Source organism: Coregonus clupeaformis, chromosome 14 (genome assembly GCF_020615455.1).
Source record: "Coregonus clupeaformis isolate EN_2021a chromosome 14, ASM2061545v1, whole genome shotgun sequence".
Taxonomy (NCBI): domain Eukaryota; kingdom Metazoa; phylum Chordata; class Actinopteri; order Salmoniformes; family Salmonidae; genus Coregonus; species Coregonus clupeaformis.
The window spans coordinates 14461094-14485975 of NC_059205.1; the positions used below are offsets into that span (position 1 = coordinate 14461094).

Sequence of the window (24882 nt, forward strand, 5' to 3'; positions counted from 1 at the left end):
GAGTCAGTCGGACATTTGCAACGTTTACGTGGCCTTCACCACGGAGATGAGGAAGGTTTTTGACCACCCCGTACGAGGCAAGGAGGCTGCGAAACGGTTGTTTTCTCTTCGGCAGGGGGTTCGTAGTGTGGCGGAGATGGCAGTGGAGTTTCGGACTTTAGCAGCAGTGAGTGGTTGGAATGACGAGGCATTACAAGGAGTGTTCATCAATGCTTTGTCTGAGACTTTAAAGGATGAATTGGTGTCATATGATGAATCGCCTACGCTGGATAATCTTATTTCACTCACTATCAGGTTGGATAATCGGATTCGGGAGCGCCGCCGGGAGAGGAGTGTCTGTCATCAACAAACTCCTCCCTGCATCTTCCCCTACGGAGAAAGCCGTGTCTTCCCGAGTCGATACGAGGAGCACTGAACCCGAAGCCATGGAGGTGGGTCGGTACGGTTGTCCTCAGAGGAGCGTGCACGTCGTATTCAGGCTCGGGTCTGCCTGTATTGTGGAGAAGCTGGTCATTTCGTTCCTTCCTGCCCAGTTCGTCCGGGGAAAAGGCCCGGCTCATCATTAATGGGAGAAGTTTTTGGTGAGCCGAGCAGCGGATTCTTCCTCTTCTCCCCGCATTCTGCTCCAGGCATCCCTCCAGTGGCAGTCTCAGAATTTCTCGGTTAGTGCGCTGATTGACTCTGGTGCCGGCGAAAGCTTTTTGGATAGAGAGTGGGCTCAACAGATGGATTTGGAGACTGTTCCTATGGACTGTCCGCTGCAGGCTAAGGGTCTAAATGGACAATTGTTGACCCGTATTACCCATCAGACTGTTCCTGTGTGTCTTAGAGTGTCGGGAAATCATCAGGAGAACATTCAATTCCATATTATCGACTGCCCACAGACCCCCTGGTCCTTGGTATCCCCTGGCTCATAAGACACAATCCACACATTGATTGGGTGACAGGTAGCATTGTTTCATGGAGCACTTTTTGTCATGTGAATTGTTTGTGTTCTGCTCAGACTCCTGCCAGTACTGTGCCTCAACCTCCACTGGAGTCCATGGATCTTTCTGCTGTTCCTGACGCGTATCATGACCTGGCATCCGTTTTCTGCAAACACAGAGCTACTTCTCTTCCTCCTCACCGGCCTTATGACTGCGCCATTGACCTCCAGCCAGGAGCCCCGCTCCCCAGCAGTCGCCTGTACAATCTCTCCCGGCCGGAGACGGAGGCTATGGAGAACTACATTCGGGACTCCTTGGCGGCAGGTATTATGCGTCCTTCCTCGTCACCTGTAGGAGCAGGATTCTTTTTGTTGCTAAGAAGGATAAGACCCTCAGACCCTGTATTGATTACCGTGGACTTAACAATATCACCATTAAGAACAAGTATTCTCTGCCTTTGATTAATTCTGCTTTTCCCCTCCTTCATGGTGCTACCATCTTTACGAAACTTGATCTCACGAAATGCGTATCACCTGGTGCGCATTCGTAAAGGTGATGAATGGAAGACTGCCTTCAACACACCCTTGGGACATTTTGAGTATCTGGTCATGCCTTTTGGTTTGTCTAATGCCCCTGCTGTTTTTCAGGCACTCGTGAATGATGTCCTTCGGGACATGTTGAATCGTTTTGTTTTTGTCTATCTGGATGATATCCTGATTTTCTCAGAGTCCTCCCAGGAACATGAACTACATGTGCGCCAGGTGTTGCAAAGGTTGTTGGAGAACAAACTATTTGTGAAGATGGAGAAATGTGAATTTCATGTGTCTGAGACCTCTTTTTGGGTTACATAATCGCTCAGGGGAGTTGCGGATGGACCCAGCTAAGATCTCTGCAGTCACGGACTGGCCAGCCCCCTCCACCCGCAAACAACTTCAACGATTCCTGGGGTTTGCGAACTTCTACAGGAGGTTCATCAAGGACTACAGCCGCATTGCGGCACCACTCACCGCTCTCACCTCCATCTCACTACCGTTCGCTTGGAATGAAGGGGGCCGAATCAGCGTTCGAAGAACTGAAACATCGCTTCGCCTCGGCTCCCATTCTGATGCAGCCGGACCCAGACCGCCAGTTTGTCGTGGAGGTGGATGCATCCGACACTGGGGTAGGTGCGGTTTTGTCCCAACGTTTTCCTGAAGATAACAAACTGCATCCCTGTGCTTTTCTTTCACGGAAGCTTTCTCAGGCAGAGAGGAATTATGATGTTGGCAATCGTGAACTGCTCGCCGTTAAGCTGGCTCTCGAGGAGTGGCGGCATTGGTTGGAGGGGGCGGAACAACCCTTCATCGTTTGGACGGATCACAAGAATCTGGCATACATCCAGTCAGCTAAGCAGCTCAATCCCCGTCAAGCCAGGTGGGCACTATTTTTTGGGAGATTCAATTTTTCTCTGTCTTACCGTCCTGGGTCACGCAACGTCAAGCCTGACGCCCTGTCTCGTGTTCATTCTGCTGTTGATACTGGTAGTAACCCTGAACCCATCTTGCCTCCTACCTGCAGTATTGCGGCCATTACATGTGACATCGAAGGGATTGTTAGACAGGCTCAACATCATCAAGCTGACCCTGGGAGCGGTCCTCCTAACCGGTTGTTTGTCCCTGAGTCTGTTCGCTCCCAGGTACTTCAGTGGGCTCACTCGTCTCCCCTTACCTGTCACCCTGGAGTTACTCGGACCCTTGACTTTGTGCGACGGAAGTTCTGGTGGCCCAGGATGGAGGCGGACACTCAAGCCTTCATTGCTGCTTGTACGGTCTGTGCACGAAGTAAGAACTCCACCCAGGCCAGCGCTGGTCATCTACGACCTCTGCCAATACCCAGTCGGCCCTGGTCCCACATTGCTTTGGATTTTGTCACTGGACTTCCCCCCTCGTCTGGAAAGACTGTCATTCTTACTGTGATTGATCGTTTTTCTAAGTTTGCTCATTTTTTGGCCCTACCTAAACTGCCCACTGCCAGAGAGACGGCTGATATTTTGGTTGAACATGTGTTCCGCTCTCATGGTCTGCCCACTGATATTGTCTCCGACAGGGGTCCCCAGTTTGTCTCCCAGGTATGGAAAGCTTTCTGTAAAGCTTTGGGCATCACATCCAGCCTGTCCTCTGGATATCACCCCCAGACCAACGGGCAAGCCGAGAGAGCGAACCAGGAGATGGAGACCGCTCTCCGCTGTGTCACAGGGTCTAACCCTGGGTCTTGGAGCTCCATGCTCCCCTGGGTGGAATATGCTCATAACACCTTGACTAACGCTTCCTCTGGTTTGTCTCCCTTTCTGTGTGCTCTGGGTTATCAACCTCCCCTGTTCCCTTCTCAAGAGAGGGAACTGGCGGTACCCTCGGTGCAGTCCCACATGCGCCGCTGCTTCAAGGTCTGGAGGAAGGCCAGGGTAGCTCTGTCCCGAGCTTCGTCATACATGCAGAGGCAAGCCAACCGTCACCGGTCCCAGGCTCCCGGTTACTCTCCTGGTCAAGAGGTATGGCTTAAGTCACGTGATCTTCCATTGAAAGTAGAATCTAAGAAGATGGCGCCGCGTTTTATAGGACCGTTCAAGATACTGTCTATTGTTAACCCCTGCGCGGTTAAGCTACAGCTTCCTGCCTCCCTACGGGTTCATTCCACTTTTCATGTATCCCAGATCAAGCCTGTGTCTGTCAGCCCTCTGTGCCCGCCCTCTCGTCCCCCTCCTCCGCCCCGGATCGTGGGTGGGGGTCCTGTCTACACTGTCCGGCGACTTCTGGATGTTCGCCGCCGGGGTCGTGGTTTCCATTACCTGGTGGATTGGGAGGGTTATGGTCCTGAGGAACGTTCCTGGGTGCCCAGGAGCTTCATTGTGGATCCTGCTCTGGTCCGTGAATTTCATCGGTTACATCCCGATAAACCCTGTCGGCCGCCAGGTGGCGTCCGTAGAGGGGGGTACTGTTAGGCCTACTGCTGCTAGGTAGCTCTCTCTCTGCTCTTCCCCTCCCCTCTGTTTGTCCTTGATTGCAGGAGTGAAGTCTGGTGTGCGGGAGTCAGGGTTCCAGCTGCAGCTCATTCACCATAATCACCTCAGCCCTTTAAGACCCGGTCAAACTTGCCACTCATCGTCAGATCATAGTCAAGACAACCATATATTTGGAACCTGACTCCTGCCTCCGCTTCACTCCTGCCACCACCATCCTGCTCTCCACTATCGGACCTCTCCTTTGGACTCCCCACGGACACTAGGACATTACGGTACCACACCTGCCCTGACCTGGATCTGTACCCTCACTGTAACCTGGACTTGCTCTTCCCCATTTATTGGAAACCTGGACTATTGAACATTATAATAAACCTGTTAAAACTTCTCTGGCTTGGTGTACTTGTCTGCATTTGGGTTCTATCCAGTTAAATCATAACACCAACAAGGCAGACTTCATCCCAGCCTATGCTACCCTCCAATCCCTCGACTTCTTGGCGCTGACGGAAACATGGATTACCACTGAAAACACTGCTACTCCTACTGCTCTCTCCTCATCTGACCATGTGTTCTCGCATACCCCGAGAGCATCTGGTCAGCGGGGTGGTGGCACAGGAATCCTCATATCTCCCAAGTGGATATTCTCAATTTTTCCCCTAACCCATCTGTCTATCTCCTCATTTGAATTCCATGCTGTCACAGTCACTAGCCCATTTAAGCTTAATATCCTTGTCATCTATCGCCCTCCAGGTTCCCTTGGAGAGTTCATCAATGAGCTTGACGCCTTGATAAGCTCCTTTCCTGAGGATGGCTCACCCCTCACAGTTCTGGGGGATTTCAACCTCCCTACGTCTACATTTGACTCATTTCTCTCTGCCTCCTTCTTTCCACTCCTCTCCTCTTTTGACCTCACCCTCTCACCGTCCCCCCTACTCACAAGGCAGGCAATACGCTTGACCTCATCTTCACTAGATGCTGCTCCTCTACTAATCTCACTGCAACTCCCCTCCTTGTCTCCGACCACTAGTTTGTTTCCTTTTCTCTCTCGCTCTCCTCCCACACTACTCACTCTGCCCCTACACAGATGGTAATGCGCCGCCGCAACCTTCGCTCTCTCTCTCCCACTACTCTCTCCTCTTCCATCCTATCATCTCTTCCCTCTGCTCAATCCTTCTCCCTCCAATCTCCTGATTCTGCCTCCTCAACCCTCCTCTCCTCCCTTTCTGCATCCTTTGACTCTCTGTGTCCCCTATCCTCCCGGCCGGCTCGGTCCTCCCCTCCAGCTCCGTGGCTTGATGACTCATTGCGAGCTCACAGAACAGAGCTCCGGGCAGCGGAGCGGAAATGGAAGAAAACTAAACTCCCTGCCGACCTGGCATCTTTTCACTCCCTCATCTCTACATTTTCTTCATCTATTTCTGCTGCTAAGGCCACCTTCTACCACTCTAAATTCCAAGCATCTGCCTCTAACCCTAGGAAGCTCTTTGCCACATTTTCCTCCCTCCTGAATCCCCCCCTCCCCCCTCCTCTCTCTCTGTGGATGACTTCGTCAACCACTTTGAAAAGAAGGTTGACGACATCCGATCCTCGTTTGTTAAGTCTAATAACACTGCTGACTGCTGGTCCTGCTCACACTGCCCTACCCTATGCTTTGACTTCTTTCTCCCCTCTCTCTCCAGATAAAATCCTGCGACTTGTGACTGCAGGCCGCCCAACAACCTGCCCGCTTGACCCCATCCCCTCCTCTCTTCTCCAGACCATCTCCGGTGACCTTCTCCCCTACCTCACCTCGCTGATCAACTCATCCTTGACCGCTGGCCATGTCCCTTCCGTCTTCAAGAGAGCGAGAGTTGCTCCCCTTCTCAAAAAACCAACACTCGACCCCACTGATGTCAACAACTACAGACCAGTATCCCTTCTTTCTTTCCTTTCCAAAACTATTGAGCGTGCCGTCTTTAGCCAACTCTCCTGCTATCTCTCTCAGAATGACCTTCTTGATCCAAACCAATCAGGTTTCAGGACTGGTCATTCAACTGAGACTGCTCTTCTCTGTGTCACGGAGGCCCTCCGCACTGCTAAAGCTAACTCTCTCTCCTCTGCTCTTGTCCTTCTAGACCTGTCTGCTGCCTTTGATACTGTGAACCATCAGATCCTCCTCTCCACCCTCTCCGAGCTGGGCATCTCTGGCGCGGCTCACTCCTGGATTGCGTCCTACCTGACCGGTCGCTCCTACCAAGTGGCGTGGCGAGAAGCTGTCTCCGCACCACGTGCTCTCACCACTGGTGTCCCCCAGGGCTCAGTTCTAGGCCCTCTCCTTTTCTCCCTATACACCAAGTCACTTGGCTCTGTCATATCCTCACACGGCCTCTCCTATCATTGCTACGCTGACGATACACAACTAATCTTCTCCTTTCCCCCTTCTGATAACCAGGTGGCGAATCGCATCTCTGCATGTCTGGCAGACATATCAGTATGGATGACGGATCACCACCTCAAGCTGAACCCTGGCAAGACGGAGCTGCTCTTCCTCCCGGGAAGGACTGCCCGTTCCATGATCTCGCCATCACGGTTGACAACTCTGTTGTGTCCTCCTCCCAGAGTGCGAAGAGCCTTGGCGTGACCCTGGACAACACCCTGTCGTTCTCCGCTAACATCAAGGCGGTGACCCGCTCCTGCAGGTTCATGCTCTACAACATTCGGAGAGTACGACCCTGCCTTACACAGGAAGCGGCACAGGTCCTAATCCAGGCACTTGTCATCTCCCGTCTGGATTACTGCAACTCGCTGTTGGCTGGCCTCCCTGCATGTGCCATTAAACCCCTACAACTCATCCAGAATGCCGCAGCCCGTCTGGTGTTCAACCTTCCCAAGTTCTCTCACGTCACCCCCCTCCTCCGCACACTCCACTGGCTTCCAGTTGAAGCTCGCATCCGTTACAAGACCATGGTGCTTGCCTTTGGAGCAGCGAGGGAACGGCACCTCTGTACCTTCGGGCTCTGATCAGTCCCTACACCCAAACGAGGGCATTGCGTTCATCCACCTCTGGCCTGCTGGCTCCCCTTCCTCTGCGGAAGCATAGTTCCCGCTCAGCCCAGTCAAAACTGTTCGCTGCTCTGGCACCCCAATGGTGGAACAAGCTCCCTCACGACGCCAGGACAGCGGAGTCACTCACCACCTTCCGGAGACATTTGAAACCCCACCTCTTTAAGGAATACCTGGGATAGGATAAAGTAATCCTTCTACCCCCCCCCCCCCACAGTGGAGTCACTCACCACCTTCCGGAGACATTTGAAACCCCACCTCTTTAAGGAATACCTGGGATAGGATAAAGTAATCCTTCTACCCCCTCCCCCCACAGTGGAGTCACTCACCACCTTCCAGAGACATTTGAAACCCCACCTCTTTAAGGAATACCTGGGATAGGATAAAGTAATCCTCCTACCCCCCAAAATTGTAAAGTGGTTATCCCACTGGCTATAGGGTGAATGCATCAACTTGTGAGTCGCTCTGGACAAGAGCGTCTGCTAAATGACGTAAATGTGCCCTTGAGCAAGGCACTTAACCCTAATTGCTCCTGTAAGTCGCTCTGGATAAGAGCGTCTGCTAAATGACTAAAATGTAAATGTAAATGTTTTTTTAAGTAGCTGCTAGCCACTGACGTGAGATAGTTGGATAGGTGAAAGCAAAGGGCTACATAGGCTACAGTATGGATCTTAGTGAAAGAATAGCTTTCATAGGTCCTGTCAAGTCAGAGCAGTTAGTAGGCTAGGCCTACTTCCAGTAGTGGTGCGTGGGTAAAATCATTGGGGAAGCCAATCCAGGAAAAGAAGTTGTGATAATTATGTTGTTTGCTCTATAACCTGTTAGTTCATATACCTTGCCACCGAGATATATAGGCCTAAGGCCGAGACAATACGAAGATTGGCAGAATAAATTCAACCACACCTTTGTTTCATCACAAAACCAGAGAGCAACATCTGTCCGTTGAAGTCCACAAAGCATTTTGCATGTAACAAACAGTTACTTGACCTACAGCATGGTCAAGCAATTTAATGTTTACAAAATTTTTGGACTACTACACAACCATTGATTTAGAACCACGAAGAGTTACCACAAGTCAAAAAGAAAACAGGAGCTGCCTCCACTATTCCAGCGTCATTTCAACTTCAACATTTCAACATAATCAAATCACCTATAATTAGTTTAATACGGTGACAACTAAAATATACCCAAAACTATTTAGTCCAATCAACGTAAGCTAATTATGATGTGGCTGACAGGTGTGGCATATCAAGAGGTAGCCCTTTGCTTTCACATGTTATAGAGAAACACCAATGACATCCTCCTCTCTTTCATGTTGCCGAAACGGTCTATGACTCTGTTATACAGTACACGCTTTTAGTTTTTGTTGTCCTAGGCTACCTGGCTAAAATGCTTGCTTGCTAGCCTAACTTCCTTTCATGGGCAACGATGCGCCAGGCCAGCTACTACATCTAGCTACATATTGAACTTCCATCCTCTCAGGCCAGGGGCACAATGTATTAATTTATGGTTGGATCAGAATTGCCGTTTATAATCATTGGCCAGTACAGAGAACAAAGTAAAACCAGAAGTCCAAATACCTATCTCCATCCATGGCTAATTTAGGAAAGGGATGATTTTAGCTAGCTAGCTAATTTAATTTTTTTCTGTAAATTACGTTCTGCTTTTGATGTGATGTGATTATTGTTAAGCCAAATCCAAACTGGCTTCCCTTGACACTTTTATTTGGGTGCGCCAGAACCATTCACAGTTGAGCTCACTCAGTTTAGCTCAACGCTGATTGGCTATTATTATTTTATTTAAATTATCTAGGGAGGCCAAATGCTCACTGGCTTCCCTTGCATTGAATGCTATGGGCAGCAACAATGTCATACTCTTTTTGACCAGACAGCATCAGATAGACGGGCTACACATACTGAGAAGAGGGGCGCTGTTTGCTCGCTCAGATGCTTTCTCCCGTGAGATACATTCAGCCTCTTGAAGGGAAATGATGAAACACAGTGCCCCTGGTACATTTCTGGGGGAAGCCTGGCTTCTCTTGACACCAACGAGTACAAGCCACTGCCTACTTTCGAGGAGAGGAAGAAAGGATGTGTTGTGGACGAGTTCGAACAGGCCCTGAGTTGTAGTTTCCTGTCTGTCATCCTTCCAGTAATGAGTAACATCACGTTTCCCTCCCCAGGCAGTCACAGTGTGTGCTCTTTCTGCTGACACTAGACGGCATCAAGACCAAACCAAGGAAGACACTCAGTGAAACACAACGGTATTTTACTTTTATCATGATATAATGACACCATCATTCTAACCTCTATCCTACCTCTTTATTAACACTTAAGCCTAACACGTTTTGTGCTGTTTTTAACTTTTGATATGTCCAATGTTAAGGGGACAATTTAGTGTTTGTGTTTCTCAGCTATCTAAAACCATGAATATATACTCAAGTTTCCCCTAGACACTGATCCAAGGTCAGTCTGGTTTGTACTGGATAGGGTAAGGATTTGATGTAGTTAAGCTGGTTCTAGATCTATACCTCAGAGAAACATCTACCAGAAAATATAAAGCTCATGGAATGACATGATTAAAGAACGACTCCAGGCGACACTCTAAAACCTGATAAAAAGTATGTAGAAATAAGTAAAAAATGTGCGTCCCTCTGTTGAATGTTGAAATCCTGATGTGCCTTGAGTTGTTACCCATCACTAATGTAGGAGGACAGATCATATAAGCTCATCAGGTCTGAGTGAGGATGCTGAAGTGGTCAGGTTTTTACCATGGTGTTATATCTGTGTGTGTGTGTGTGTGTGTGTGTGTGTGTGTGTGTCTGTGTTTCCCCCCCTCACAGGTTTGCAATGGTGCTATATCCGCTGGGCCTCTGGGTCTGTGCCGTCATGCTGCATGCCCTTGGGAGAGCAGAGAAAGGTGAGTGATGAGACTGTGTGTTTTATGTGTATCATCCTTACATGTTTTTACCCTGCAGTGTTGGGGAGTAGTGAACTACATTTAGTTCAACTAGTAATTGAACTACATTTTGCAGTAGCTTGGTGGAAGTTGAATTACAATAAATTCCAATCATGGTAGTGTTTTCAGTAGTTCATAATTTTTTTGCCATGTAGTGGTATAGCTAACTACTGGAACTACACACTACCTTTTTTGCAAAAAGAACAGAAAATATGTGTGAAATAGGCAAGAATGTCCTTCCTTTTTCGGGTTCAGACCTTTATTTTTATTTTTTCATTATTCTTTTTTTTTTTGTCATTTTAGCAGACGCTCTTATCCAGAGCGACTTACAGATAGTGAGTGCATGCATTTATTTTATTTTTTTCATACTGGCCCCCTGTGGGAATTGAACCCACAACCCTGGCGTCGCAAACACCATGCTCTACCAACATCCCTGCCGGCCATTCCCTCCCCTACCCTGGGCCAATTGTGCGCCACCCCATAGGTCTCCCAGTCACGGCCGGCTACGACAGAGCTGCCTAATTCTCACTTGAAACATAGTTTTTGTCTTGATTAATAACAGGTTAAATTACACATTTAGTTAAAGACCCAGTGCAGTCAAAAATGTGATTTCCCTGTGTTGTACATATATTTCCACACTATGAGTTTGAAATAATACTGTGAAATTGTGAATATTATGATAATACCCTTTTAATTTAAGAGCAGTTAGAAAAGACCGCCTGACATTTCAGCCTGTTTTGGTGGGATGGGGTTTTGGTCTGTCTGGTGACATCAACATGCATTCAATTAGTTAATAGACCAATAAGAAAGAGTTCCAAACCTCTCTCCCAATAAGAGCTAGTTTTCAGTTTTCCCCTCCCCACTCAGACCACTCCCAGACAGTCCTAGCAAAATTCTTGCTTGAGAAATTGCTCTTTGCTAAGAAGCTGTTTTTGTTTATTTTTGACCATTTTAATTGAAAACAATCTCAGTAAAGTACTTAATTGTTACCCAGAAAATATTTGATTTTTTTTATGGCTGCATATTGAACCTTTAACAACTGTTTTTCCTATTTCTTGTCTGATGACATTTTAGATATAACTTTTCCCAAAGTAGCTTGGATGTAGTGAACTACTTTTTCAAAGTAGCTTTAGTTAAGTAAACTGCACTGAGTGTATAAAACATTAAGAACACCTTCCTAAAATCCTTCTTTAACGTGTCTCCTCCCCTTCATCTACACTGAAAGAAAGTGGATTTAACAAGTGACATCAATAAGTGATCATAGCTTTCACCTGGTCAGTCAGTCTGTCATGTTAATGTTTTGTACAGTCAGTTCTTAAGGGTAGCTTTAATGTAGCCTAACTTCTTCTAGTGTGAAGTAATTGGTCAATTGGTAAACTATCATTTCAGAGTAGCTTCCCCAACACTGTTACCCTGTAGTGTGCTATGTGTACCTGTCACGATCGTTGAGAGACGGGTCAGACCAAGGTGCAGCGTGGTATGCGTATATGTTTATTAAACGAATAAACACTTGACAAAATAACAAAACAACGAAACGTGAAGTTCAAACAGTGGCTACAACACAACAAGCCAAACGCGAGTCAAGATCCCACAACTAAGGTAGGCAACCAGGCTACCTAAGTATGATCCCCAATCAGAGACAACGAGCGACAGCTGCCTCTGATTGGGAATCACACCCGGCCAAACATAGAAATCTCAAACTAGATCTACAACCTAGAAATACAATAACATAGAATTCAACAGAAACTCACATCCTGACCCAACCAACAAGAGCTCTCGATCAGGGCGTGACAGTACCTTACTGAGCTCTATTTCTGTGTCTGTCTGACAGTAACTCAAACGACTGAGCCAAGTTTCTCTGGGAGCACAGAAGGGTTGAATACTGGGACAGTTACTATAGGGCCGGACGAGACCCAAAGCCCTGATACACACAGACACCAGAGCCTAGAACCAGACCAGAACCAAGAACGGCCTCCCTTGGACCTCTGTAAGGATGATGAGCTATTTAACGGAGAGGTGAGATCATTGTGATAATCTGTGGTCCCTGTGATGGCCCTGTCTCAAACCATTTTAGATGTATAATCTCTCCCTCTCTCTCCACCAGATGCACCAGAAAATGTACCAGAGGGATCCTCATGGTGTTATGCAGCTGGTTAAGAGCGAGGACTACGAAGAGACTGACATTGTCACCAGCATTGACCCCTTCAAACTATCATACAGTAAGACAAACGCACAAAGACACAAACACACACTCACACAATTGCACACGCATGCACGCTCACTGAACCCTGTCTGTAACGTTAGGTGGACTGGCCTGCTGTCTTATCTACCCAACCAATCAACTCAACTGCTCCTGGAAATTCCATGGTCTCCCTAATGACAGCCAATACTCTTCCTATGTCTCGTAAGCACCTCCGAACAATATCCAAGACACACAGAAAATGAAAGGCTTAGCAACAACATTGTTTCATGCAATATTAATAGTACAAGCTTGTCAATTCATAGGTTATTACTGTGAAATTACCATTTTGCAGTACAATAAAATGCTAATCTAATTTTAGTACGAAACCCACCCTCAACCCGGACAGCACACAGTCTGCTTTAAGCGCTGCTGTGTGTGTGTTTGAATATCAGTGCGTGTAGGAAAACTGAGAGGATCTCCAGTGTGGACTGTGTCTCTGAGGTGATGGGAGGCCAGGGAGCCCAGGGATGGACTGGTAACGCTGGCGGTGTGGTTCGGGACGTGTCTGCTGGCTGCCAAGGCAGTGTGGATGACAGCGTCACCTCTTTGATCCTGACTTTCAACGTGTCACTCCCTGACGTGTGGTGCATCTACATCCTTAAAAACGACACCAGAGATATTGAAGTACTGCGCCCACCCCCCAACATCACTGCCTGGGTCAGAGAGGAGGGTCTGCTGGTGCAGTGGGATCTCCCGTCCAGCCGGTCTAAGACCACCACCACCAGCTGCTTCCACTACCAGCTACAGATCAATGACCTGGTAATACTATACCAGAGAGAGTTGTGTTGTCTAACTTGTCTTGTGTGTGTGTTCAGTGGTGGCCCTGTTTATTAAGAGGCTATTTGTATATGTGTATTGTAAGCTGAGGAGCTTTAAGGCGGGACTGACATACACTGAGACCAACCTGGACCGCACACAATCATACGATGTGAAGATGAGGGTGAGGAAGAGTCTTAACTGCAGAGGATCTCAACACTGGAGCAGCTGGAGCAACACCATCAGTGAGTCTGCCTTCATCAATATTATAATCATATCTGCTTGTAAAACTAAAACAATAAAACGTAATAATGCCAACTGGATGCTTTACAGCGGTAAAAAAAACATAATTTGCTTTCTTTTCTTTCGTTTATGTTTACACCGCTGTGTGCGTGTTCAGCGGTGGCCCTGTCTGAATCACCCAATCAGCTGAACTCTCTGGTGGTCGTTGGTGTCACTCTGGGGATACCCATGATCCTCCTTGCTCTGCTGCTGCTGATCCGACTCCAGAGGTATTTTGTTGGGTTCATGGAATTTCATGGAGAGGGAGGAAGAGAGAAATGGAGGGATGAAGAGAGAAAGAAATGGAGAGAGAGAGGGAGGAACCAAATAGAAACACAGAGAAATTGAGAAAAAGAGAGAAGGAAACCGAGAGAGAAAGGGAGTGACCAGAGAGAAACAGAACATTTACAAAAAAGACAGACAGACACACAGAGAAAGATACACAGAGAGATGAGACAAGTGTTGAGGTGTTAGATTTTAGCGTCTGTCCACAGACCACACACATTTTCACAGTGAAACTGAACTTCCTTCCAACGAGAGGTGGAAAACACCCGTTATTCTTAGAAAACAACAGAAAGAGGAACACAAATGCCTGTGTGATTGAACAGTAACTGGCAAGAACAATATGAAAACAGTATACAATATACTGTTTAAATGTAATTATATAATGCTATGGTGTTAGTGGTGTGATTCCCTGGCTACTGACTGACTGACTGTAGTGTGTGTTTTCAGGGAACGTCTGTTTCCCCCCATCCCTGGTCCCCCACTGAAGATGAAACACCTCTTGGAGAGAGACGACCTATTTCAGGTGAATAAACACACGTACAGAGCAGAAACATTTGTTATGTTTACTTGGTGAACTATCATATCATAACCCTTCTCTTGTGGAGCTAACAAAACTTCTCTCTTTCTGGTTTGCAGTTTGTCCCTCAGGCCCTGCCGTCCAAATGTGTTGAGGAGATCACAGTGGTGGAGGAAGCTGAGGAAACACCTGTCAATATGGCCAGTTAGACAAGATGGCCGGTTTAAAGTAGTCTCGTAAATACCAGACAAGCTCGCGGGATCAGGCAGCTTTGCAAGGCTATGTTTAAAGCCCTATCATCCTTAACCGCTAGGCTCGTGGGCCGATCTGTGAGAAGGATCCCCTTAGCCTATCAGAGGTCAAGATGCAGTCATTACCATTTGTTAATACCTATCCAATCCTTTCAGATCTACAAGAAGTAGGACGAGGAGAGAGTGTGCTTGTAGGGCCAGCAGTTTCCTTGGTCTGGTCTGTTGGATTCTAGCTTGAACACTTATTCATGTTACCATATTATAATTTATTGATTACTTTACATGTATAATGAATGTATATGTTGGGGTCAATGGAGGGTGGATAAGAACTAGGTGTATGGAAAGTTAATCAGTGGATCCTATGGTGTGAGGCAAAGGGAAACAGTCTAGTTTCAGTCACTGATAAGGAAGGACAGCCGTGGATTAGGGAGGAGTGAGGAATTCGGCCCGAGGTCAGGTCAGATGAAGTTAGGAGGAACAGTCCTGTCACACACATATACTTGCATGCCCACAAAGGTTCTAGTAGGAGGCGGGGCCATGACTACACCAGTGAGAGGAACCAATTAAGTTCCTAACTAGCAACAGAGATGTGTTGGCTGTCTAGATGTGCAAGGAGGTGACTCCTAGTAGGAGGGTATAAATATAAGTGCTTGTGGAAACATGTTTTAGTCTTTGCAGCTGTTTGACCCAGTGGGGGAATACACTTGGTTTGAGCTTTTCCTAGTCATCTGTTTGAGTTTCTACTCTATTTGTTTAGGTTAATAGTCCGGAAGAATTATTGACCTTGATGGTGTACTCCAAACCATACTTCCTTCAGATTTAAATATAGTCAAAAGTACTGTCAGACTGATTTGTAATACTGTCATAGCCCAAATGAAAAAAGTAAACATTGGCCGTTGATTACATCACTTTTTTGTGACATGGTGGGGTCTCCATTATTTTTCTCATAATATCTTAAAGGGGTCACGGTCCAAAAAAGTTTGGGAACCCCTGGTGTAACTGAAAGCTACTCCAAAGTAGAAGCTAAGCATATGACATTGACATGCATTGTCCTTATGTGCTTAGCTTCTACTGTGGAGTAGCGTCATCCACAAGAGGCTCTGCGGCCCTCTAGCTGTCTGCTCCCCCAATGGCTGTAGTAATAAGCACATGGCAAATTATTTGGACGTTACCAAAAAGTTGGACTTGCAGCCAGCTCTAGGATGAGTCTTAGTGGTTCCAAACTTCTTTCATTTAAGAATAATGGAGGCCACTGTGTTTTTGGGGACCTTCAATGCTGCAGAATTGTTTTGGTACCCTTCCCCAGATCTGTGCCTCGGGACTCTACAGACAATTCCTTCGACCTCATGGCTTGGTTTTTGCTCTGACATGTACTGTCAACTGTGGGATCTTATATAGACAGGTGTGTGCCTTTCCAAATCATGTCCAATCAACTGAATTTACCACAGGTGGACTCTAATCAAGTTGTAGAAACAGCTCAAGGATGGTCAATGGAAACAGGATGCACCTGAGCTCAATTTCGAGTCTCAAAGCAAAGGGTCTGAATACTTGTGTAAATAAGGTATATCTGTTTTTTTATTTGTGATACATTTGCAAGAATTTCTAAAAACCTGTTTTCGCTTTGTCATTATGGGGTATTGTGTGTAGATTGAGGATTGTTTTTTTTGTAATCCATTTTAGAATAAGGCTGTAACGTAACAAAATGTGGAAAAGGGGAAGGGTTCTGAGTACTTTCCGAATGCACTGTATATGCCCTTGTCCATAGTCATATCAGCAAGGAATGGATTAAGAAATGAATATGCCATTAATACCAAAAACTTTAAAAAATGACATTTTATTTATTTACAGTATATTTTTATTTAACCTTTTATTTAACCAGGCAAGTGAATTAAGAAATGTCCCAATAAATAATCTCTATTTTTGCATTTAAGCCTCTGTTTTGGATTTGTCCACTTTTTCAACTGTCTCCATCTCTCCAAGTCAATTAAGAACAAATTCTTATTTGCAATGATAGGCTTTTCATTAATCAAATCGTCAACAGTAACATATTCGTTTAACATATAAGTCATATACTGTACATTAGATACACAGAGAGAAAAACATTAGCAGATAGCAGTTGTGTGCACTTATGACAAAAATTGTCCTCATGCACACAAATAAACATGCAAACCCACACAACTGGATTGAAAGGATTGGATAGGTATTAACAAATGGTAATGACTGCATCTTGCTCTGTGATAGGTTCAGGGAATCCTCATTACTGATCGGCCCACGAGCCTAGGGGTTAAGGATGATAGGGCTTTAAACAGGTAGGCAGGTAGCCTAGCGGTTTGAGCGTTGGTCAAGTAACTGAAAGGTTGCTTTGAATCCCCAAGCCAACAAGGTGAACAATCTATGGGAATGCCCTTGAGCAAGGCACTTAACCCTAATTGCTCCAGGGTTACCATTCATAATGGCTGGCTGTGACCCCACTCTCTTAGGGAGAGTGGGATATGCAAAAAACACATTTCCAATTCTCACGTGTGAAATAGGACAAAAATAAGCACCCACCAAATTATATCACACACACTTCAAAGCGTTCCACCATGTGCAACCACATGCCTTGTTGTGGAAGCACAAACGTGCGCTTTTGTAAACAACAAAAGCATTGTCTCATAAAGGCTCAATTAAATGCATGCATACACACAAACAAATCGTCCCACTGTAAGGATGTGTTGGTTTCACATTTCCATATAGGCAGTCTCTGTTGAAAAGATAAAACCGTTAAAATTATATTACAAGCACTGTGTGTGTGGGACGACCTACCGCTCCACAGCCTCTCATCTCTCAGCTGTGTTTTGTCCAGGGGGTGTGTGGTCGGGGGTATGCTGTCAGCAGGGACTATCTGCAGAGGTGTACTTAGTGATTTGGAGGCTGTTATGTTTGCTGTATTGTCTTGCATTTTGGGCTGCTACTTTGTGTACTTGTTGATTGTTAATAAAGTGCAGTTATTCTCACATAAATGTACAGCTCAAAACACTGACTACAAGGCATTGCATGGACAGGTATAACATGGGAGGTATTGCCTTGATAAGTTCCTTTCCTGAGGACGGCTCACCCCTCACAGTTCTAGGTGACTTCAACCTCCCTATGTCTGCCTTTGACTCATTTCTCTCTGCCTCCTTCTTTCCACTCCTCTCCTCTTTTGACCTCACCCTCTCACCGTCCCCCCTACTCACAAGGCAGGCAATACGCTTGACCTCATCTTTACTAGATGCTGTTCTACTAATCTCACTGCAACTCCCCTCCATGTCTCCGACCACTACTTTGTATCCTTTTCTCTCTCGCTCTCCTCCAACACTACTCACTCTGCCCCTACTCAGATGGTAATGCGCCGTCGCAACCTTCGCTCTCTCTCTCCCGCTACTCTCTCCTCTTCCATCCTATCATCTCTTCCCTCTGCTCAACCCTTCTCCCTCCAATCTCCTGATTCTGCCTCCTCAACCCTCCTCTCCTCCCTTTCTGCATCCTTCGACTCTCTATGTCCCCTATCCTCCCGGCCCGGCTGAAGTGTTCATCCTGCAGAGGAGCGTTGGATTCTGTAACTGTGGACGGACGGTATCCTTCTGAACCAGAGAGAGGAAGGATTTACAATCAGTTTCAGTAGGGTCATTTTCACAACATGCTAATATACAGTGGGGAAAAAAAGTATTTAGTCAGCCACCAATTGTGCAAGTTCTCCCACTTAAAAAGATGAGAGAGGCCTGTAATTTTCATCATAGGTACACGTCAACTATGACAGACAAAATGAGGAAAAAAAATCCAGAAAATCACATTGTAGGATTTTTAATGAATTTATTTGCAAATTATGGTGGAAAATAAGTATTTGGTCACCTACAAACAAGCAAGATTTCTGGCTCTCACAGACCTGTAACTTCTTCTTTAAGAGGCTCCTCTGTCCTCCACCTGTCTGAAGGGCCATGTATCGCGAGATCTTGGCCAACAACCTCCTTCCCTCAGTAAGAGCATTGAAGATGGGTCGTGGCTGGGTCTTCCAGCATGACAACGACCCGAAACACACAGCCAGGGCAACTAAGGAGTGGCTCCGTAAGAAGCATCTCAAGGTCCTGGAGTGGCCTAGCCAGTCTCCAGACCAGAACCCAATAGAAAATCTTTGGAGGGAGCTGAATGTCCGTATTGCCCAGCGACAGCCCCGAACCATGAAGGATCTGGAGAAGGTCTGTATGGAGGAGTGGGCCAAAATCCCTGCTGCAGTGTGTGCAAACCTGGTCAAGACCTACAGGAAACGTATGATCTCTGTAATTGCTAACAAAGGTTTCTGTACCAAATATTAAGTTCTGCTTTTCTGATGTACCAAATACTTATGTCATGCAATAAAATGCAAATTAATTACTTAAAAATCATACAATGTGATTTTCTCACAGTTGAAGTGTACCTATGATAAAAATTACAGACCTCTACATGCTTTGTAAGTAGGAAAACCTGCAAAATCGGCAGTGTATCAAATACTTGTTCTCCCCACTGTATATACTTATTATGGACACAGCATGCCCTACATTAGTTATCTTGCTGTTATTAGTTGTTGTTAGTTGTTATTAGTCCCATCCTTCAGCTCCATTCAACACCTCCCATCTATCTCTTAACACCATCCATATTGGATTTCTATACTGTACTGTGATGTTTCACAAAAGTTTTGAACCCTTCTATTCTCATTGTTTCTACAGATTGTAAATTGAAAATATTTTTTTTTGCTAAAAGTATTATTATATTATTGATCAATTGACTATGACTTTTCAGATCACCCAGTAGTGCTATCTGCAGGGTTAGCTCCAGGTAAATATTGCAATCCTTCAGCTATTCCTGGGCCTGTGACAAAAAACAAGCCACAAATGAACAGTACCAAAACAAATGGATCTAATGATTCTGTCTCTTCGCAGCAAAATCTGCAGAGCAGCGAAGATTGTATCCCCCATATAAATAACGTTCTATTGGTAGCAAGAATTTTGTATAATAATTTAAATTGAAAAATTCTAAGTTTTGAATCCGGTGTCATTTTGCGTATCAGTTCATAAACCATGGAATCAGTACGTAAAAAATCTCTTCCCAACTATTTTGCAATCTATATGGGATGGCTGTCAATCCTTTGGTCCTTAAATGAAACTGGTATACTTTTTTATTTATCACAATTTTCTTTAACCAATTATGTTCTTTAATGCAGGGCCGACAGACAAGTTCCTTACTTTTTCCCCCTTCCACTTTCCTCTTCCATTTTTGCGGTAATGCTGCAATTATTTGGTTGTAATTTTGAGTAGAGCAGACATTTCCATATGTTTTTGTTAGCTGCATGTGCGACATAACTCCACCAGTCCTACCTATGATATCACTTACGAAGGTTATACCTTTTTTTTGTTTTTTTATAAAAGAATACTGGCTTTTTATCAATTAGTATATTTGAGTTTAACCACAATATTTGTTGCATTATTTGTTCTGTCGTTTCTGGAGGATTAAATTGAAATTGCAACCAACTTTCAATGGCTCGTTTTAGAAATAGTGATATTTGGGAGATTATTTCCTTTTCAAATAACTGAAAGTGAGAGGTTGTAATCTGAATTAAGGGAAAAAGGCCATTCTTGAACATGGGGTGAGACAATCTTACTAATTTGCTAGAGAACCAGTTCGGATTGAAGTATAACTTTTGTATGACTGAAGCTTTTAGAGATAGGTCTAATGCTTTAATATTTAATCATTTCTGTCCTCCGAATTCATATTCATTATACACTGCTCAAAAAAAATAAAGGGAACACTTAAACAACACATCCTAGATCTGAATGAATGAAATAATCTTATTAAATACTTTTTTCTTTACATAGTTGAATGTGCTGACAACAAAATCACACAAACATTATCAATGGAAATCACATTTATCAACCCATGGAGGTCTGGATTTGGAGTCACCCTCAAAATTAAAGTGGAAAACCACACTACAGGCTGATCCAACTTTGATGTAATGTCCTTAAAACAAGTCAAAATGAGGCTCAGTAGTGTGTGTGGCCTCCACATGCCTGTATGACCTCCCTACAACGCCTGGGCATGCTCCTGATGAAGTGACGGATGGTCTCCTGAGGGATCTCCTCCCAGACCTGGACTAAAGCATCCTCCAACTCCTGGACAGTCTGTGGTGCAACGTGGCGTTGGTGGATGGAGCGAGACATGATGTCCCAGATGTGCTCAATTGGATTCAGGTCTGTGGAACGGGCGGGCCAGTCCATAGCATCAATGCCTTCCTCTTGCAGGAACTGCTGACACACTCCAGCCACATGAGGTCTAGCATTGTCTTGCATTAGGAGGAACCCAGGGCCAACCGCACCAGCATATGGTCTCACAAGGGGTCTGAGGATCTCATCTCGGTACCTAATGGCAGTCAGGCTACCTCTGGCGAGCACATGGAGGGCTGTGCGGCCCCACAAAGAAATGCCACCCCACACCATGACTGACCCACCGCCAAACCGGTCATGCTGGAGGATGTTGCAGGCAGCAGAATATTCTCCACGGCGTCTCCAGACTCTGTCACGTCTGTCACATGTGCTCAGTGTGAACCTGCTTTCATCTGTGAAGAGCACAGGGCGCCAGTGGCAAATTTACCAATCTTGGTGTTCTCTGGCAAATGCCAAACGTCCTGCACGGTGTTGGGCTGTAAGCATAACCCCCACCTTTGGACGTCGGGCCCTCATACCACCCTCATTGAGTCTGTTTCTGACCATTTGAGCAGACACATGCACATTTGTGGCCTGCTGGAGGTCATTTTGCAGGGCTCTGGCAGTGCTCCTCCTGCTCCTCCTTGCACAAATGCGGAGGTAGCTGTCCTGCTGCTGGGTTGTTGCCCTCCTACGGCCTCCTCCACGTCTCCTGATGTACTGGCCTGTCTCCTGGTAGCGCCTCCATGCTCTGGACACTACGCTGACAGACACAGCAAACCTTCTTGCCACAGCTCGCATTGATGTGCCATCCTGGATGAGCTGCACTACCTGAGCCACTTGTGTGGGTTGTAGACTCCGTCTCATGCTACCACTAGAGTGAAAGCACCGCCAGCATTCAAAAGTGACCAAAACATCACCCAGGAAGCATAGGAACTGAGAAGTGGTCTGTGGTCACCACCTGCAGAACCACTTCTTTGTTGGGGGTGTCTTGCTAATTGCCTATAATTTCCACCTGTTGTCTATTCCAGTGGACAGTTTGATTTCACAGAAGTGTGATTGACTTGGAGTTACATTGTGTTGTTTAAGTGTTCCCTTTATTTTTTTGAGCAGTGTATAAATAGGCCAGTTTAATTTTGTCTGGCTTGCCGTTCCAAATAAAATTGAATATTTTCTTCTCATATAATTTAAAAACTGTTCGCTAGGTGTAGGCAAGACCATAAGCAAATATGTAAACTGGGATAATACTAAAGAGTTAATCAGGGTGATTTTTCCACAAATTGACAGATATTTACCTTTCCATGGTAGCAAGACCTTATCTATTTTTGCTAACTTTCTATTAACATTTATTGAAAAATTTATGCACTCACTAACTGTAAGTCACTCTGGATAAGAGCGTCTGCTAAATGACTAAAATGTAAAAATTTATTGGAGTGAGAACATTTATTTCATTTAGGATATGTATTCCAAGTATATCCACATCACCATTAAACCATTTTATTGGTAAACTACATGGTAATGTAAAAATTGTATTTTTTTAGTGCTCCAATACGTAATATAGTACATTTATCATAATTTGGTTGAAATCCAGAGAGATTAGAAAATGTATCTAGATCCTCTATGAGGCTGTGGAGGGATTCTAGTTGTGGATTTAAAAGAAAACATGAATCATCAGCATACAATGACACCTTTGTTTTTAAGCCCTGGATTTCTAATCCCTTGATATTATTGTTGGATCTGATTTTAATAGTGAACATTTCAATGGACATAATAAATAGATATGCAGATAGTGGACAACCTTGTTTTACTCCTCTTGACAGTTTAAAACTATCTGAGAAATAGCTATTATTTACTATTTTACACATCGGGTTACTACACATGATTTTAACCCATTTTATAAGAGATACTCCAAAATTGAAATGCTCCAGGCATTTATATATAAACTCCAATCGTACTTTATCAAATGCCTTTTCATAGTCTGCTATGAATAGCAGGCCTGGTTTCCCAGATTTTTCATAGTGTTCTATTGTTTCCAGTACTTGCCTTATATTATCTCCAATGTATCATCCATGTTAAAAAACCTGTCTGATTAGAATGAATAATGTCCGACAATACCTTTTTAATTCTATGCGCTATACATTTTGCTAGAATTTTGGCATCACAACACTGAAGTGTAAGGGGCTTCCAATTTCTTTAATGGACTGGATCTTTTATATTTCACATTTGTATCCTGTTTCAGTAATAATTAAATCAGCCCTTCTTCTTGAGTGTCTGATAATCTACTATTTACATAGGAGTGGTTAACGCGCTAATTGCGGTCCTCTAAGTATACCAAAAAAGGTTTGGTATACCTCGACTGGTATGCCATCCAACCCTGGAGTTTTCCCGGACTTAAAGTCTTTAATTGCATCCAGAAGTTCCTCCTCTGTAATTTCACCTTCACATGAGTCTTTCTGTATGGCTGCTAATTTTACATTATCAATAGAAAACAATTAGCTTCAGTTAGAGGAGATGGAGGCGACTGAAACGAAAACATATGCTTAAAGTACTTTGCTTCCTCCTTCAAAATATAATTTGGTGAATCATAGGTGACTCCATAATTTGTAACCAGTTTCAGTAAATTATTTTTGGTAGCATTTCTATGTTGAAGATTTAAAAAGAATTTGGTGCATTTTTACCCATATTCCATCCAGTTTGCTTTATTTTTATAATACATTACACTTGATCTTTCTTGAATAAGTTTCTCCATTTATTTTTGTTTTTCCTCTAATTTATTCTGAGCCTCTATGTTACAGTTTTTATTGCTATCTATCTGTTCTGTTAGACCTTCTATTTCCTTTGTTAGTATGGACTCTTTTGACCTAAATTGCTTTTGTTTTCGAGATGAGTACTGAATGGCACATTTAAAAGTGTCCCATACAATAAGGGGATTTACTGTACCTATGTTATGTCGGAAAAAATAAGTTATAAATTCCTCTGTCCTAGTTAAAAACAAGTTATCATCCAATAGGCTTTGATTACATTTCCAATATCCTCGCCCACGTGGAAATTCAGTAAGAGTAATGTATATGCCAATTATATGATGGTCCAACCGCATTCTGTCCCCTATCAACACTTTTTAAACTTTTGGTGCCAACAAGAATGATATAAGAAAGAAGTCAAGACGACTAGCTTGATTGAGTCTCCGCCATGTATATCTCACTAGGTCAGCATATTTAAGCCTCCATATATCTACTAATTCTAATGTATCTATGACATTCATGATTTCCTTAAGAGCATGAGGGTGATAGTTTGTAGTGTGATTTATTTTACGGTCCATTGAGCTATTTAAAACAGTATAATAATCTCCCACCATAAAAATAGAGTATTGTATTGCTTGCAGGGTTGATCATTTATTGTTTATAATATCAAAGAAGCATGGATCATCATTATTTGGTCCGTAAAGGCTAATGAGCCATATCTGTTTATGGTCCAATAACATATTTAAAATCATCCATCTACCTTGTGTATCTGTTTGGACAATTTGCACATTCGGATCGAAATTACTGTTAATTAATATAATCACCCCTTTTGAGTTTCTTTGCCCATGGGAGAAGTATTCGCCCTGCCCCAGTCCTTTTTCCACACAACTTCATCTAGAATTGTTGAATGAGTTTCCTGTAAACAATAGATATTATATTCCTTCTATTTGAGCCATGTAAATATTGTTATTTTGTTATTATCTGCTAAGCCATTACAATTATAACTGGCTATACTTATTTCACCACTTATCATAATGAGATACAGGTTTCAAATCTATTTATCATAATATATGCTTGTAAATTTACCAATACAAAATACCATAGATTTACTGTCATTTGATTGTATTGACATTTCGTTTTTAGCAATGTTAAATAAATACTAAAACAAATAAATAAAAACTGAAATACTGAAATATTTAAATAAATACTAAATATTTTTTCATGAGAGATAATAACCAAAAATATGGCTTATTTGTCTTTATTTACACCACATCGGCTATTTCAAATTCTTGTTTGGAAGCTTTTTAAGTATTAAACCACTTGAGTTTTTCCCCGGTCATGACAGCATAATTATTCCCTGTATGTAAAGACGTATCTGAATCGGCGCGCACACACAGCAGCGCAGCTGCTTGGCAGCGAGCCAGGGGCTCAGCATAGAACATAGCTCAGTGCGCTATAAGCGTGGGAGGTAGCAGCGGCCGACCAAAGAGCAACACACAGGTGGTTTTGGAAAGAGAAACAGATCCACCGCAATCAGATGCTATGCGAGAGATGGTCCTACCGCAGCTCGAGCGTCTGTTTAGGGGTGGTGGGGGTTGGGGATGTGTCAAATTTTTAGGTCTCAAGAGCCTAAAGTGGCTTTCTAGTAGTAGACACACTTAGGACCACTACACACATCACAGCCAGGTGACTA

General features: G+C 44.4%; 1 protein-coding gene across 2 annotated transcripts; it reads left to right on the plus strand.

The window, feature by feature from the left end:
- Positions 1-9110: 9110 nt before the first annotated feature.
- On the plus strand, positions 9111-15514 carry LOC121581560. Of its 2 annotated transcripts, none has more exons than XM_041897060.2 (10): positions 9111-9226; positions 9806-9882; positions 11753-11937; positions 12026-12140; positions 12226-12325; positions 12556-12922; positions 13026-13164; positions 13320-13431; positions 13921-14009; positions 14123-15514. In XM_041897060.2, exons 2-10 carry the CDS (start codon positions 9813-9815, stop codon positions 14155-14157), a joined length of 1212 nt encoding a protein of 403 aa, XP_041752994.1. In that variant the 5' UTR covers positions 9111-9226; positions 9806-9812; the 3' UTR covers positions 14158-15514. The 2 variants fall into 2 exon arrangements, with proteins under 2 accessions (XP_041752994.1, XP_041752993.1); XM_041897059.2 differs by having other exon boundaries at positions 13934-14009.
- Positions 15515-24882: the final 9368 nt, after the last annotated feature.

Coding starts and splice junctions, on each gene's coding strand:
- LOC121581560 (XM_041897059.2), top strand. CDS start 9,813: ATGGTGCTATATCCGCTGGGCCTCTGGGTCTGTGCCGTCATGCTGCAT. Junction 12,326..12,555: donor CAATACTCTTCCTATGTCTC/GTAAGCACCTCC, acceptor TTTGAATATCAG/TGCGTGTAGGAAAACTGAGA. Junction 14,010..14,122: donor AGAGAGACGACCTATTTCAG/GTGAATAAACAC, acceptor TCTGGTTTGCAG/TTTGTCCCTCAGGCCCTGCC.